The following is a 15,240-nucleotide window of genomic DNA, read 5'->3' as shown; positions in this document are numbered from 1 at the left end:
GCGCGCACACTGTCTCACACACACACACACACACACACGCACACGCACACACACGGACACGCCGGCGCAGTCGCCGTTCGGACTCAAACTAAGTGAAAATTGCAAGCGGGCGCTGGTTTTATTGAAAGGAAAGATTGGGGAGCCAGCCCAAAGCCGCAGCCGGAGCCCAATGAGCCGAACCAGTGCCGGGCCGCACGAGCGCAACGAGCGAACCAGCAAAACGAACGAACGAACATGCGAGCACGAACGAATGAACAAGCGCGCACGAGCGATTGTTGCTGCGGCAGCGCCAGCGGCAGCGACAGCGCAGCTCCCGCTGATGCGCGCGCTCTCACTGAATGGAGTTAGCGGCGTCAACGGCGTCAACGGCGTCGGCGTCTTATTGCCGCGCCAGCTGCATGTGACCCCCAACGAACACCCCACCAAAAGGAAATGCGACTGCTGATGCTGCTGCTGCTGCTTCTGCTGTCGCTGCCGCTACCGCTGCCACCGTCGCTGCTGGCAGTGACCCTGTCGCTGTGGCCCATTATCAGCATTGTCATCATGCGACTCTGTCTGGAGTGGTTGTTGTTGTTGTTGCTATGCGTGGCGCTATCAGCAAGGCAACTGTTTGCAATATAATTATAATCACATCTTGTATATCTCATGTTGTAGTTCTTGTTTTTTTTTTTTTTGTTCTTTATGATGCGCAGAAATTGCTGCCTATCTCGCTCCAGTTCCAGAAACTGCCACACAGCGACGAGGCGGCGCCGCGGCGCCGCAGTCAAGGACGACACCGTTAAATGCACAAAAGCGCCAGCGGCGAAAAAAGGGGAGTAAATTGTTTAAAATTATCACATTGTAAACGAAGAAAAAGCAAGCGGCAGACGGCGACTGCAGACGATCCGCGCTGGAGAAGATCATTAACAATGCGCCGTGGCGCGCAAAAATAGCCACGAGGAGAACAAATCACATTATTAGTCTACGTCGGCGTTGGCGTCGATGTCGGCATCGGCGTCGGCGTCAGAGTCAGCGTTGACGTCGTTGCACGTTATTTTTAAAAATTTGTTATATGGCGCCCCATTTGATTTTTAGGCGCCAAGCGCTGGCGGTGGCGGCGGCGTCGGCGTTTGGCGGCAAATTGTGGCGACACGTCTGCTGCTGGAACAGCGGCAGCAGCAGATACAAATGCGATAATGTGAGGAGGAACAACAGCAACAAAACATACGAAATGGTGAGATACAAGATAAGAGCAATGCACGGAGAGGCGCGACGCGACGCGACAGCCAGCAGACGCCAGCCAAAGACGCGTCGCGCAGCATCGGCAACGCCGACGCCGCCGCTGCCGCCGCCGTTACCGATGCCAACAGATATCAAGCACGTCTCAATCTCAAATCATTCAGGGCCGGTCTCGGCCCCGACTTGGCCAGAAAGGTTTTTTGCCGGTGATGCTTGCGCCGCCAACGCCGCTCAATTAACAATGAAAAGTCGGTCTGGTACGTCATAATATATTTTTATCTGATTACCAGGCAGCAGGCACCAGACTAGCCACAAATCGTGCGTTGGCACAAACACACACATACACCCATACACACATTGTACATATGGCTACCTCTCAAGCATCATCCTTGCTATCTGTGTGTGTATTTGTATTTAGTTTTTTTTTTCGCGTGACTCTCAGATCTCTAATCAAGAAATCTCACTTGTGGCGCCGCCGTCGCATCAGTGTGACGCCACACATGCATTCACCTGTGTGCGTGCATGTGTGTGTTGTGTGTGGCGCCAACATTGTTAAACGCCGCTGACATTGCGCAGCTGAATGAATTGTGCCACGATGTGTGGCCAGGTAGCATGGCCCATTGTCCATTGTTGTTTTTATGCTGACGCATTCATTGCTGACAGCACAGCGCAATCCTTATTTGAAATAACAATTTGCATTTCAAATTGAAAATCAAACGAGTTTTGCACGCGCCGCCGTTGACGTGTGAATGGCAATGGCCACAAAACCAGTAAACAAAATAAAAGGTGAACAGCTGTCCGACGAGGGCTGCAAGCAATGAATTCAAATTCGTAATCCGATATGCAATTTTATTGAGTAAGCAAGAGACATGTATGCAACACTGATGAGTACTTTGTTTTTTTTTCTTGTATTATTATAATTGGAATAGCATCAAATCATAAATTATTAAGATTACCCTAAAACAAATATATGTACACTAGGTTTCAATATCGCTAATTGGAAATAAGCTACTTCTCACTTGAATATTATTGTATTGTAGTTGTGTAGTGCTTTCTTAAACTTTTGCTTGGCCATTGTTCTTATCCACTGTGAACAGCATACTACTAGATATTTGCCATTTGAATGCGCCGCGCATTAAGTCAGCTGTCAAACAAAGAGCTGGCAACCCTGTCCGCTGTTACACTGCGACTGTCAAAAGCGATAAAAAAAAGTTGTCTGCTCGGCATTAAAATTTATTTGTAGCGCTGCTAAATATTTTCTAGCATATCGGTAAGTTTTGTTTACGCTGGCACTTGCGATTTTATTTAACTGGTAAGCGCTCGGCTTGGCGAGCAAAGGCGAGGCTGCCACAAATCGATAAATGGCCGAGAAAGTGTCTGCTCGGCCTGCGCTTGCAACTTATGTAATTGCCCGTAAATTGAATGTTGTTGCCAATTTGTTGTTTGTGTATTGATTTGTTGCAGAAAATATGATACGTGCACCGCTTGTGAAGGCGCTGGGCGCGCTCGGCTCACCCACACACCAAATCGCCAGCCGAGCGGTCCGCACCAGCGCGATCATGGCCCAAACGCCGGCCAAGGCGCCCGAGAAGATCGAAGTCTTTGTCGATGATATACCCGTGATGGTTCTGCCAGGCACCACAGTGCTCCAGGTGAGCACACTTGAGCTTAGCTTTCAAATAAATACCAAAGAGCACACTCCACTCCACTCTAAACGTGCAGGCTGCGGCTGAGGTGGGCGTTGAGATTCCACGCTTCTGCTATCACGAACGCTTGGCCGTGGCTGGCAATTGCCGCATGTGCCTGGTGGAGGTGGAGAAGAGCCCCAAGCCAGTCGCCGCCTGTGCCATGCCCGTGATGAAGGGCTGGCGCATCAAGACCAATTCCGATTTGACCCGCAAGGCGCGCGAGGGCGTCATGGAGTTTCTGCTCATGAATCATCCGCTCGATTGCCCCATTTGCGATCAGGGCGGTGAGTGCGATCTGCAGGATCAGGCCATGGCCTTTGGCTCCGATCGATCACGTTTCACGGACATCAACTACACGGGCAAGCGGTAAGCTCGTTCACAGCTCTAAATATAATCCATGCTCTTTACTCTGCTCTGCTCGCCTTTTAGTGCTGTGGAGGACAAGGACATCGGCCCGCTGGTCAAGACAGTGATGACGCGCTGCATTCACTGCACCCGCTGTGTGCGCTTCGCCTCTGAAATTGCTGGCGTCGATGATTTGGGCACAACTGGACGCGGCAATGATATGCAAATTGGCACCTACGTGGAGAAGCTCTTTCTCACCGAGCTGTCGGGCAATGTGATCGATCTGTGCCCCGTCGGGGCGCTCACTAACAAACCCTACAGCTTTGTTGCACGCCCCTGGGAGATACGCAAGGTGGACAGCATCGATGTGCTCGACGCCGTCGGCAGCAATATCGTGGTGAGCACACGCACCAACGAGGTGTTGCGCATCCTGCCACGAGAGAACGAGGACGTCAACGAGGAGTGGCTGGCGGACAAGTCGCGCTTCGCCTGCGACGGCCTGAAGCGTCAGCGTCTGGTGGCGCCCATGGTGCGTATGCCCAACGGCGAGCTGCAGGCCGTGGAATGGGAGGGCGCGCTCATCAGCGTGGCCAAGGCGCTGAAGAAGGCCAACGGCCAGATTGCTGGCGTTGCCGGTCAACTGGCCGATGTGGAGGCGATGGTTGCACTCAAGGATCTGATCAATCGGTTGGACGGCAACCAACTGGTCACCGAACAGGACTTCATCAAGGGCAGCGGCATCGATGTGCGCTCCAGCTATCTGCTGAACAGCACCATTGCAGGTAGGTGTTTTTGCCATTTCCTGCTTTCACATGTATTTACGTTTTGCGTTTGCGTTTTAGGCCTAGAGCAGGCCGATGCTGTGCTGCTGGTGGGCACCAATCCGCGCTACGAGGCGCCGCTGGTCAACACGCGCCTGCGCAAGGCCTACGTTCACAACGAGCTGCAGATTGCCTCGATTGGACCCAAAATCGATCTGTCCTATCAGCACGACAATTTGGGCTCGGACGCCAGCCTGATCAAGGACGTGTGCAGCGGCTCGCATGCCTTCTCCAAGGTGCTCGAGGGCGCCAAGAAGCCGGCCATTATCATTGGCGTCGATGTGCTGGAGCGTCCCGATGGCGCTGCCATACATGCCACCATCTCCGAGTACTGTCAGAAGCTCAAGAAGCCTGTGAGTAGTCGGCGGCCATGTTCGAGTCGCAAGCGTTAAACATTTGTGTAATTCTGTTGCAGGATTGGAATCCCTTCAATGTCCTGCACAACAGCGCCGCGCAGGTGGGCGCCTTCGATGTGGGCTACCAGCCGGGCGTGCAGCGCGCATTACAGTCACAGCCCAAGGTGCTGTTTCTGCTGAACGCCGATGCCGGCAAGATAACGCGCGAACAGCTGCCAAACGACTGTTTCGTTGTGTATATTGGTTCGCATGGTGACAATGGTGCGTCCATTGCGGACGCTGTGCTGCCCGGCGCCGCGTACACCGAGAAGCAGGCGACCTATGTCAACACGGAGGGCAGGTCACAGCAGACACATCCGGGCGTCTCGCCGCCGGGCATGGCACGCGAGGATTGGAAAATCCTGCGCGCTCTCTCCGAGGTGGTCGGCACACCCTTGCCCTACGACACGCTCGACGAGCTGCGCTCGCGTCTCGACAATATTGCGCCACATCTAACGCGTTACGGCCAACTACAGCCGACGGGCGGCAGCGAGGCGAGCGCCCAGGCCACACCCGTGAGTACCAATCAAATTCCGTGCCAAAACGAATCGCAACTAAACCAATTTGTCTGCCATCATTTACAGAGCAAATCCATCAGCGGCACGCCCATCGATGTGAAGCAAAAGGAACTGCGCGACTATTTCATGACCGATGCCATTTCGCGCGCCTCGCCCACCATGGCCAAGTGCATATCGGCGGTCAACAAGCAGCAGCGGCAGGACGAGGCGGCCAAGCAGTGTGCGGCCATCTAAACGGCGGCCGCGCCCCAATTTCGATCTGATGTGGCCTATAACATAAATCCTAAATAATTAATGTTGTTTTTTTGATTTTATTTTTTTTTAAATGCTTATCCAAACACTTTTTGCTCTTCGATTATTGCCGAATACTCAAATCCTGGCCAGCAGCGAGCAGCGTTGGGGAGCAGCAAGCGGAAACGGAAGCGACTGCAAAAGATGCTACGAAGACAAAAAAAGAAAGAAAGAAAGAAAATGGAATTAAAACAATTGTGCAGGGGGCGGGGCGCGCTGAGCAGTTTGTAAATGTCATTGAACTTGTTGGAAAAGAAACAAACTAAACAATTCGCAAATAGGAAAAGGATAAACCCAACAGAACCACAAAATAAACGTGAAACGTGAAATATATAGTAAAATTGCGCGATATATTGTATATGCACATAAGAGTTATTATAATGTAGACCGCGTAGATTCGAGCTACTATAAACTAAACACTTTAATTATATAGACTTCTCGTTCTTGTGCTCAGCCCTTGCACTCTTCTAATCGGTTGCCAATTAGCGAAAAGCTACATTTCAAATATACTTATATATACAATATAAATATCATACACTTTAAGGATCCCGTTGGGGTGAGTTTTTATGCTTTTTAAGAGGGAGCTGACATGACATAACATATATATATACATACATATATGGAAGTAGGGTATATATATGCTGATTGAATTCGTGATGAAAGCAAAAGGCATACGAAATATTCAATTTGATTTTGCTTTGAAAACCAAGTTGAATATACGAAATTGGATTATGTAAATCTTGTTTCGTTTTTCTAGTGCCAAATCGTATTTATTTCAGTTCGTATATCCGACATTCTTATGCCGTATTGGATCCACGGGGGATATACGAATAGTATCTTAACCAGTTGGGTTTGAATTGCCTTTAATTAGAGATTCATTAGTATTCTTTTTTATTCAGCATACATCTGTATAAATTAACTAAATATGTTCTTGCCATCTGTCTGTTTGTCCGCAACGATAAACGCGTCGATCTCAAAGACTAGATCGATTTTATTTCAGGTCATCGATAACATCATTTTTTCTTCTTCGGGAAATCGATAAATATCGACGAGGACATCCTGTTTCTTATCACACCACGGAGCTTGGCGCTTGTAGATACCTAATTTGATATTTCGGCTCTCGTATAGTATAAGCAGCCCCGCAATATGGACTTTTTCGAAACCTTTCCTCGTTTACCCAAAAACTGTAAGAGAATCTATAACTGGACGACTTTGTCTCGGCCTTCAGACATATATTCTTGATCGGCATCAACGAGCTGCGTCCCGATCTAGCCATCAGTCTGTTTGTGCGTAGCTCTGAGACTCAAAGACTGATCGATTTCATTTCAAGTCATCGATAACTTGCTGCTTTTCCACGAGACCGATAAATATCGATGAGGCCATCCTGTTTCTTATCAGAGCTTAGAGCTGCAAATACCTAAATCGATATGTTGGTTCTCGCATAGTATAAGGAGGACCTTTTGGAAACCTTCCCTCGTTCACCAAAAAATTAAAAGACTCCAATACGGACGACATGGTCTTCGGATTTGTAGCTCTAGCCGTGCGTCATTCATCAATCATTCACAATAATACACGACAATCGTTTCGCATGTGAATGTAAAGCTTATATTTGCTTTTTTTTATGTTTTAATTTTTTTGTTAACCGTAAAATTACAGATTTATTTATTATTATTTAATCATCATTCATAATAATTTTCATACATAATTTTCATTCATAACATAATTTCGTAATTTTGGATGCATGCCGCACAGAGGCCGCTGCCAGGCAAATTTTGGGGGCTTTTGGGTATCTCGTAAGAGCTTCAGTTCGACTAAAGTCAAGAGGCCCTTCCCCCCCTCCCTAAAAAAAAGTGCCCCGTCTGCCCGTCTGTGGGTCGGCTGAGCTATTGTGTGTGTGTTGGTGTGTGTGTGTGTGCTACTATCGAAACTAAATTAAAACTTGAACTTTTATCGCTTTGAAGCGGCAACAACTCTCAAATTCGTTGGCCCAACCAGATGTTAGCGTGTGTGTGTGTGTGTGTGTGAATTGGGGGGCAAATACATTGTGATGGAGCACTCCATTTAGCTGCAGCAGCTGGCGGGCGTTGGATCGAGGCCGGAACGCTTGGTGATGCTGAGACGTGTAAACTCCTCGGCGGTGGTCGGATGAATGCCCACGGTGTTCATCAGCGTGGGTATGGTCAGGCCCGACTTGAGGGCAGCGGCAAAGCCCTGTATTACCTCACCGGCGACCGGTCCCAAATAGTGCAGGCCATAGACGCGCTGATCGCCGCTGCGCTGGGCAACAGCCTTCACATAGCAATAGCGCACGCTCTTCTGTGGTATGAAGAACTCCGTGGGCTTGTAATAGCCGTGGAATACCTCAATCTCTTCGGCACCGTACGCTTTGACGGCATCCTCTTCGCTCAGGCCGACGCAGGCATACTCCAGCGGTGTGAACACTGTGGTGGCCACATCGGCGTAATCCATGCGCAGATCCGAGTCGGCGTAGAGGCGACGAGCCAGCAGACGGCCGGCTAGGACAGCGACGGGCGTTAGCTCGGGCTTGCCATAGATAATATCACCGACAGCATAAATATGCGGGACATTGGTTGTCTCCTCGCAGTCCACCTGAATCTTGTCCTTGTGCGCGAGCACACCGGCATTGTGCAGATTCAGATCTTCGACCAGACCCTTGCGCCCGATGGCCCAGAGGACCGTATCGAATACATCGCTTTCGACCTCGCCGGTCTCCGTGTTCTCGTACTTGACCAGCAGTCGGCCGTCCGATTGCTTCTCGACGGACAGCGGTACAGTTTTGCGCAAGAACGGAATGCCACGCTCCTCCATGGAGGCGGCCACCAAATTGGCCATTTGCTGATCAAAGCCGCGCAGCACAATCGAACGCACCATCACAGTGGGCTCGTAGCCGAGACCCTTCAGGAAGCCGGCGCACTCCAAGCCAATGTCTGAGAGGAACAGAAAAGGTTAGCTATAAAGCACAAAATCAAGAACTAAGATCAGGAGGCACTTACAGCCAGCGCCGACGACGAGGGTCTTGCCGGGCTCACGCTCCAGACTGAAAAGATCGTCGCTGGTGATACCATACTCCACGGCGCCGGGTATATTCGGATAACGTGGACGACCGCCGACGGCAATCACAAAGGTTTGAGCGGTAATCGTGCGGTCGCCGCTCTTCAGCTTGGCGGACAGCGTGTGCGGATCCACGAATGAGCCCAGGCCATTGATGTACTCGACTTTTCTGCAAAGGGAGCAAAGAGCATGAATGGCATTAAATAAAGCTTCGATTGATGTGGCCATCTGTTTGGGTCGCGGTCGCGGTCACTTACTTGTCGCGCAGATCGACGCGTGTCACCCAGTTGACGGACTTGATGTGATTCTGCACGGAGGAGACGAGCTTGTTCCAATCGGGCTTGATTTTATCATCGACATTCCAGCCGTAGGCGGCTGCCTCGTGCACGGCTTCGCCCAGCAGGGAGGCCTGATGCATGAGCTTCTTTGGTATGCAGCCGACATTGACGCAGGTGCCGCCGACGCCCCATTTGGTGCCAATTGGTGTTGGCTTCACGAAATCCAAGCAGGCAACACGTGCTCCATGCGCCACGGCCTCCTTGGCGCAGGACAGGCCACCAGAACCGCCGCCAATGACAACCAGATCATAATCGTAGTTACCTGCAAATCAAAGAGCGAACATTAAAAAACCTGCACATGGAATGATTCCGTAGGAAGTGTGTGTGTGTGTGTATTTGGGGCAGTTGGCAGTTGATACCCCGTGGCAGCTTCCCCTTGGCGGGCTGCTGCTGCTGTTTCGTTTTCCGAAGTCGTATGTCCATATATGCGGAACGATATATGCTGCGCCCCTCGGCGGGCTGCTTATCCGCGAGTGAGGCGGGCACAAATTCAAATAGATGCATTTGCCCGGCAATTGCTGCTTCAGCACAGAAGCCTGTGTTTTTTGCTGTTGTTGTTGTCCCGCTTATTAATTATGCACATGTGTGTCACCGCCGTGCAAATCAAAGTGGAGCAATCATCGCAAGCCCCGCCTTGACGCGCGGTTTGCTTTGGATCCAATACGTTTGCCATGGCTACGAATAAACCGTTTCAAATTGGAAGGGTGGGGTGGGGGGGGGGGGGGGTGTGGTGAGGCAGGGTTGCCAGACAGGCAAAGGGCGCCAGCCAGTTGATATGCAATAAGCTTAAGAGCACACCAGGATCTCTCTATCGATTAACAGTTTATCGATATATTAATCTGACGAATTATGTTAACTAATAGGAAAAATGGCTGCAGGTTTCGCGGCCTTTGCAAACATACGACAGATATTATATCAGGCCGAAGACCTTCTCAAATTCATTGATTACAATAAAAATTAATGATGCCTATAAATATATGTTTCCTGATAATGTAAGCTAATCAAAAGAAAACAATTGTCGTGTTCATGCATAAGCTCGATTTTCATCCAACTGTGCCAATGTCATGTACATGGCATTATTATCTTCATGATAAAGCACATAATTGAAATGCATAAAATTAAATTTCAACTATATCATATTGTAGGACGATTTAATGCTTTTCCGAATTATTTGAAAGTGTTGCAATTTCCACATGATAAAACCCGGAATGACGTTGTAGAAATTAGAAATATCTAAAAATACAAATCATCCATTCAATTGCTGAGCCAAAAGTCCAATTGGAGCGGAACCGTTCTGATAAGCATAAGCTGTTCGAATACCGAATTGAGGAAATAATAAAATCCAAAGATTATCGAAGCGTTTTAATGAAATCGAATCAATGCCGATCGCAGTGAATATGAATATGAATATGAATATGTATGTCCATATATAGTGTATAGACATCTATTGAACAGCATTTATCGAGTTTAAGCGTAGGCTTATTAACATTAGAACAATATATAATAGGCAACCACATACTAAAGCTAATTAATTGTGGTACGTGGGATGGTGGGAGGGGGGGGGGGGAAGGGGGTCATTACGTGCTGCTGATAAAATAACTACATAGTTATCGTTGCCAGTCAGTCACAATGTCACCCCACCCCACCCCCCCACAGCCCTCAACTGATTGCGTCACAAACTGGTCAACTTGTACGGTGCGAACCTAATGTAAGGGCATAGAACAAGTCACGATTGCAGCAGCAGTTCGATACATTCACGATGACGATGTGTTAATGAGGATGATGATAATGATAATCATGATGACGTAATCGGTATGTGCATTGAGGATGTGCTTGCAAAATATCTCAAGATATTCTCGAACATTCCCAGCTATCAGCGGGCAAATGTCGAGTTTGTTGCATCTTGTGAAATACCGAAGCGAGATGAACTGGCGATAAAATTACTCGAGTTAGAAAGTTGTTACCAAATATACCCTCAAGCCGCCCTTCGCTGCAAAAAACCCTTCACTTGCATGATCGTGACTGTGCACAAAATAATAACAAATTTTAGCCAATGGTAACGACGCCCGGCAAATAATCGATTCACGTTCGATAACGTACGTGCGTAGCGGCGCGGGGCGCTTAACAGTTATTGTATAATAAATTCATAAATACAATGGATATGTGTGTGTGTGAGAGCGAGCGGGAGAGAGAGCAGCAGCAGCAGAGTGTAATTATAAGCATACAAGACTATAAAAGCGGCCATTTCATTTGATGGCGTTGCCAACTGGTTGGAAAGACGGTGATCACCAGCAGAGTTGCAAATCTTTTGGGGCTTCGGTGGTATTGGCTTACCTCGTAGTGGCTTAACCTTTCGCACGGGCTGCTGGTACATGGCCTGCCTATCGCAGTGGGGGTGATTAAAGGGCGGCACATTTATGCCGGAATCACTGGTCGAGCTATCGAGGGAGTTGCGGCCCTGTGTCAATGTTTTACCAGGATTGCGGTTACCCGATTGCGAAGTGCGTCTAGTCCCCTTGTCAGGCAAGGCTGTGTTGACTGGCTTCATTACTGTTGTTAGGTATCTTCGTTGTTGTTGGTTTTGTATTTGGTGTTGTGGTTGGGAATTGTTATTGAACGTGTAGTGTAAACTATTTGCAGCGATTGTTTTTGTCGCACTCGACATAAAAATCGTCGCCTGCTGGCGCACCAGCGTTACTGAAAATCTCGAATTCCACAATGTAAGCGACATGTTGTATACGTATCTATAATCGCCTTATATATGTGTGTACGTTGAAGCACGCTTCCCCTCGATGCACTAGCTAGGTACTTGGTAGCTGTAGCTCAAATTTTAAGCTATGGCGAAATTCTCAAGTTGTTTATTGCGCTGCGCGATCTTAACAAAGTTTTAGTTTTTGTTGGCGAAATCGCGGACACAGGAGAAGACAAAAAGAATGAAAAGAGCGACGTCGTCGTCAGGCGGCTGCTCGGTGCTTGGAATGATTGGAAAGTGTGGGCAGCGACGCTCACCACGTAACAGCGGCAGAGCTGTTGTATGCGAATGCGCGTTGAAAAGAGAATTCAATGTAGATGGCGGCAGTTATAGGGTCGCCGAGCTGTCTCATTAGCCTTTGCAAACATAAAGTAAAAACATTAATTAGCATAACTTGCATAAATACAACGACTGGAAAGAGCAACAGTTGGCTGCCCTCGTCAGGGTTGCCGTACAGCCTAATAAGCTGGCACTCTTTTCAGCCATTTATGCTTCCTTTGCGTGCAGCTGGCAACTCTACCAGCTGCCTTCGCCACCGGCCGCTATGTGGAAGCGCTTGTCTATTGGTTATAAAAAATAAAGAGTGCGCAAAGTGTTGACGTTAGGCGATAAACGCAACTAAAAGCAGTGTAGCCAAGGCAGCGCCTCGTGGAGCAGCCAGTTTACGCCGTTTGTGTCAGTTATAAAGCTTCAACATTTTATTGTGCCTGTTGCCTCATCTTAAGTGCAAATACCCGATTAGATTTCTTTAACAGAAAGCAAAAACAATTTGACAAAATGAACTCGATTTTAATAACGGGCTGTAATCGCGGACTGGGTCTGGGCCTGGTGAAGGCTTTGAACGCACTGCCGGAGCCGCCGCAGCATCTATTTACCACATGCCGCAACCTGGAGCAGGCCACAGTAAGTAGTTTTGTCTAGTCATGTCACCAACGGGTGACTCATGCACAGGGTCAGTTGTTAAAGAGTATCACCGACATCTACATCGAAACTACGCGAATAATTATAAGTGGCAAAAGCCACAACAACAACAGCAAGAACAGCAAGAACAGCAATAACAATATAACCCGTAACGCGAGCGAGACAGAAACAAATATTCTTGTCTTGTGTGTGGCATCACTTCTGTTACTCACCTTTACCGTCTACGGGCGCCATGTTTTGCAGTCTTGGCAAGTGTTTTAGGCTAAAAAACAGGATCAGAACTTGCTTCCAAATATTCAACAAATTTATTCAGTTAGACTGAAGATGAACACACTTTGCACGGTCACTTTAAATGGCAATTAACAAAAAAAATAACAAACTCGATTTTGTCGAAATGACAGTTAACTAGCTATCCCTGCGCAACACTCTCGCCAGCGAACGCAAATGCGAAATAAGCGGTAAACTTTTTGCAATTGCTTTTACGCTTTCGGTTCGATGCTTTGGCTCGGCTTTTGCTGCTGCTCGTTTTCCAGTTATGGAAAGCACAATCTATCGATGTATCGCAAGAAATTGTAAATCGGTGCTTTTTTGCGCACGCACCGACGCCGACGATGCCGCTCTGCGCAAACTTGGCGCTACTTTTGTACGGCTTTTGCAGCACTTTTTCCAGTGATAGTTTCAATGTATCGCAACAAACAAAAAATATATCGATACTTTATTGCACACTTGAAGTTAGCTGTGCATGTGCTTGGCGCCACATTTGAAAAACAGTCTTTTTGACGACGTACAAATTGTAATTGTTTTGCCTTGCAGGAGCTCACTAAACTGGCGAAGGAGCATTCGAATATACATATAGTTGAGATTGGTATGTAAAAGCACACTTGCTTGCTTTAATTTAGCTGAGATCTAACATCAACACTGCTTTTCAACAGATTTGAGAAACTTTGAGGAATACGACAAGCTAGTTGGCAAAATCTCCGAGGTGACCAAAGATGCCGGTCTCAATGTGCTCTTCAATAATGCTGGCATTGCTCCCAAGTCTGTGCGCTTTGGTGCCACAAGGCAGCAGGATCTGATCGATACGCTGCAAACAAATACCGTGGTGCCTGTTATGCTGGCCAAGGCCTGTTTGCCGCTGCTAAAGCAGGCTTCGGAGGTCAACGAGAACGTATCCCTTAGCGTGAAGCGTGCTGCCATTATCAATATGAGCTCCATTCTGGGCTCCATACAGGCGAACACAGACGGCGGCCTCTTGCCATATCGCACCTCCAAGGCGGCACTGAATGCGGCCACCAAGTCGATGAGCATCGATTTGGCACCACAAAAGATACTGTGCGTTAGCCTGCATCCCGGCTGGGTGCGCACTGACATGGGCGGCAACAATGCGCCACTGGATGTGACCACAAGCACAGAGCAGATTGTGAAGACAATTTGCCAGCTGAACGAGTCGCACAATGGCGGTTTCTATCAGTACAACGGCGAACAGCTGCCCTGGTAGAGGCAAACACCATAATGAGCTACATATATCATGTATATATGTATATATATATATATTTTGTTGCTATCTATGTAAATTATTGTTGGAATTTTTGAAAATATTAAGCTTGCGTTATTAAGAGCGATTACATCTAGAGCTGACGTGGCAGCCATTGGTGCCAGTGTCGCGGTTCGAGCTGTTCCAGATCACATCAAAGCGGCGGCGGTGGCGGCTGCGTTGCTTGTGGATTGCTCTCGCTGCCATTCATGGGATACGCCACGCGTTTGCGCAGATCAAGCCGGGGACGACGATTGCCAGCGCTGGCCGTCCCGTCTGCGCTAACTGGCGGCGGGTCGTTCCACCCGGGAGTGAGTGAACCTAACAGTTCGACAGGAATACGCTTATAATGCCTTTAACGCAAGAATTGCTTGGCCTGGGCTTACCTGGAAAAGCGCCAGTGGGTGCAATGCTTTGGCCCTTTGGCGGGGGCGGTTGTTGTTTGGGCTGTGTTGCCGTTGTTGGTGGTGGTGGCGGTGGCGGCGTCATGTCTGTCACTAGAGCAAATTTTGCCGACCGTATTTACCTATTTGTAGCTTTCTGCCAGCTGTTCTGGACAGCCAAAATGTCAAGTGTTGAAATTTGTATTATTGTTTTCGATAAATATCAGCGATATATCAAATGTGCGCGCAACCAACTTCACGTGAGTGAAATAATTGCGTGCAGCCAGCCTCACGTCAGTGCAAAATTGCGTGCAGACTTTGGGTGAGTGCGCAATTTGCGCGCAGCCAACTTCATGGGTATGCGCTGGAAGGCGCACTGAATTTTGAATTTTGCACGTTAATTTGATTAAGAACCGTTACAATTTAGCAACCCTTCACGAATACCAAAAGAATAGTTTTTTTTTTCTGCTGTCTATAAATTATACAACAACAAAAAGTGAAAACCTTTTATTTTTTCTGTATAGCAACAAAATTTGGAATGCATTTGCAGGGCTTCGTTGTGCAGAGGATTTTTTGGGGTGGGATAAATTTCTATTTTTTAAAGTGTCTTTTAACGAAAAAAAAAAGCAAAAAACTGCAATGCAAGACATTTATTATAATATAATATTAGTAATAAGAAAAATAGTTAACTATTTGCTGTTTCTCTGGTCTCTTACAATAGCCGCTGTCACACGCACAAGAGTCTTAAGTCTAATCTTGTGCAGTGGCCAGCAGCTGCAATAAGTACCGCTCGTGAATGCCATATAAATATATATATATATATATTTATATATAGATACCAACAAGATGATATATCAATATCATATTGCACACTTGCACTGTAACACTTGAAAAAATCGACTGCTTTGCTTTTCGGAAGAGGCCTGTCCTCTACAAGTTTAGGCCTGAATTAATGATGGGCCAC

General features: G+C 47.9%; 4 protein-coding genes across 5 annotated transcripts; 2 read left to right on the top strand and 2 right to left on the bottom strand.

Annotated features, from left to right (window-relative positions):
* The first annotated feature begins 2,340 nt into the window (after window positions 1-2,340).
* ND-75 (NADH dehydrogenase (ubiquinone) 75 kDa subunit) lies at window positions 2,341-5,819 on the top strand. The gene is made up of 7 exons (XM_064684509.1): window positions 2,341-2,488; window positions 2,683-2,870; window positions 2,941-3,272; window positions 3,336-4,033; window positions 4,094-4,425; window positions 4,488-4,982; window positions 5,052-5,819. Exons 2-7 carry the CDS (start codon window positions 2,688-2,690, stop codon window positions 5,217-5,219), a joined length of 2,208 nt encoding a protein of 735 aa, XP_064540579.1. The 5' UTR covers window positions 2,341-2,488; window positions 2,683-2,687; the 3' UTR covers window positions 5,220-5,819.
* Window positions 5,820-7,134: 1,315 nt separating this feature from the next.
* Window positions 7,135-12,805, bottom strand: Trxr1 (Thioredoxin reductase 1). Of its 2 annotated transcripts, none has more exons than XM_064684488.1 (4): window positions 12,572-12,805; window positions 8,606-8,948; window positions 8,291-8,517; window positions 7,135-8,224 (listed from the first exon to the last, which is right to left on the bottom strand). In XM_064684488.1, exons 1-4 carry the CDS (start codon window positions 12,591-12,593, stop codon window positions 7,338-7,340), a joined length of 1,479 nt encoding a protein of 492 aa, XP_064540558.1. In that variant the 5' UTR covers window positions 12,594-12,805; the 3' UTR covers window positions 7,135-7,337. The 2 variants fall into 2 exon arrangements, with proteins under 2 accessions (XP_064540558.1, XP_064540557.1); XM_064684487.1 differs by lacking the exon at window positions 12,572-12,805 and adding an exon at window positions 11,021-11,578.
* Window positions 11,965-13,927, top strand: sni (SDR family oxidoreductase sniffer). Its single transcript, XM_064684489.1, has 3 exons — window positions 11,965-12,341; window positions 13,173-13,224; window positions 13,292-13,927. Exons 1-3 carry the CDS (start codon window positions 12,216-12,218, stop codon window positions 13,855-13,857), a joined length of 744 nt encoding a protein of 247 aa, XP_064540559.1. The 5' UTR covers window positions 11,965-12,215; the 3' UTR covers window positions 13,858-13,927.
* A 20-nt stretch (window positions 13,928-13,947) lies between these two features.
* On the bottom strand, window positions 13,948-14,513 carry LOC135429980 (uncharacterized). Its single transcript, XM_064684490.1, has 2 exons — window positions 14,280-14,513; window positions 13,948-14,214 (listed from the first exon to the last, which is right to left on the bottom strand). The coding sequence occupies exons 1-2, from the start codon at window positions 14,380-14,382 to the stop codon at window positions 14,048-14,050; spliced, it is 270 nt and encodes an 89-aa protein (XP_064540560.1). The 5' UTR covers window positions 14,383-14,513; the 3' UTR covers window positions 13,948-14,047.
* Between the last annotated feature and the right edge of the window lie 727 nt (window positions 14,514-15,240).

Source organism: Drosophila montana, unplaced genomic scaffold (assembly GCF_035044405.1).
Source record: "Drosophila montana isolate Dmon_TW-CO22-7 unplaced genomic scaffold, ASM3504440v1 contig_2781_1, whole genome shotgun sequence".
Lineage (NCBI taxonomy): Eukaryota > Metazoa > Arthropoda > Insecta > Diptera > Drosophilidae > Drosophila > Drosophila montana.
The sequence above is the reverse complement of the archived record's forward strand: the minus strand, read 5'-3'. Positions and strand labels throughout refer to the sequence as shown.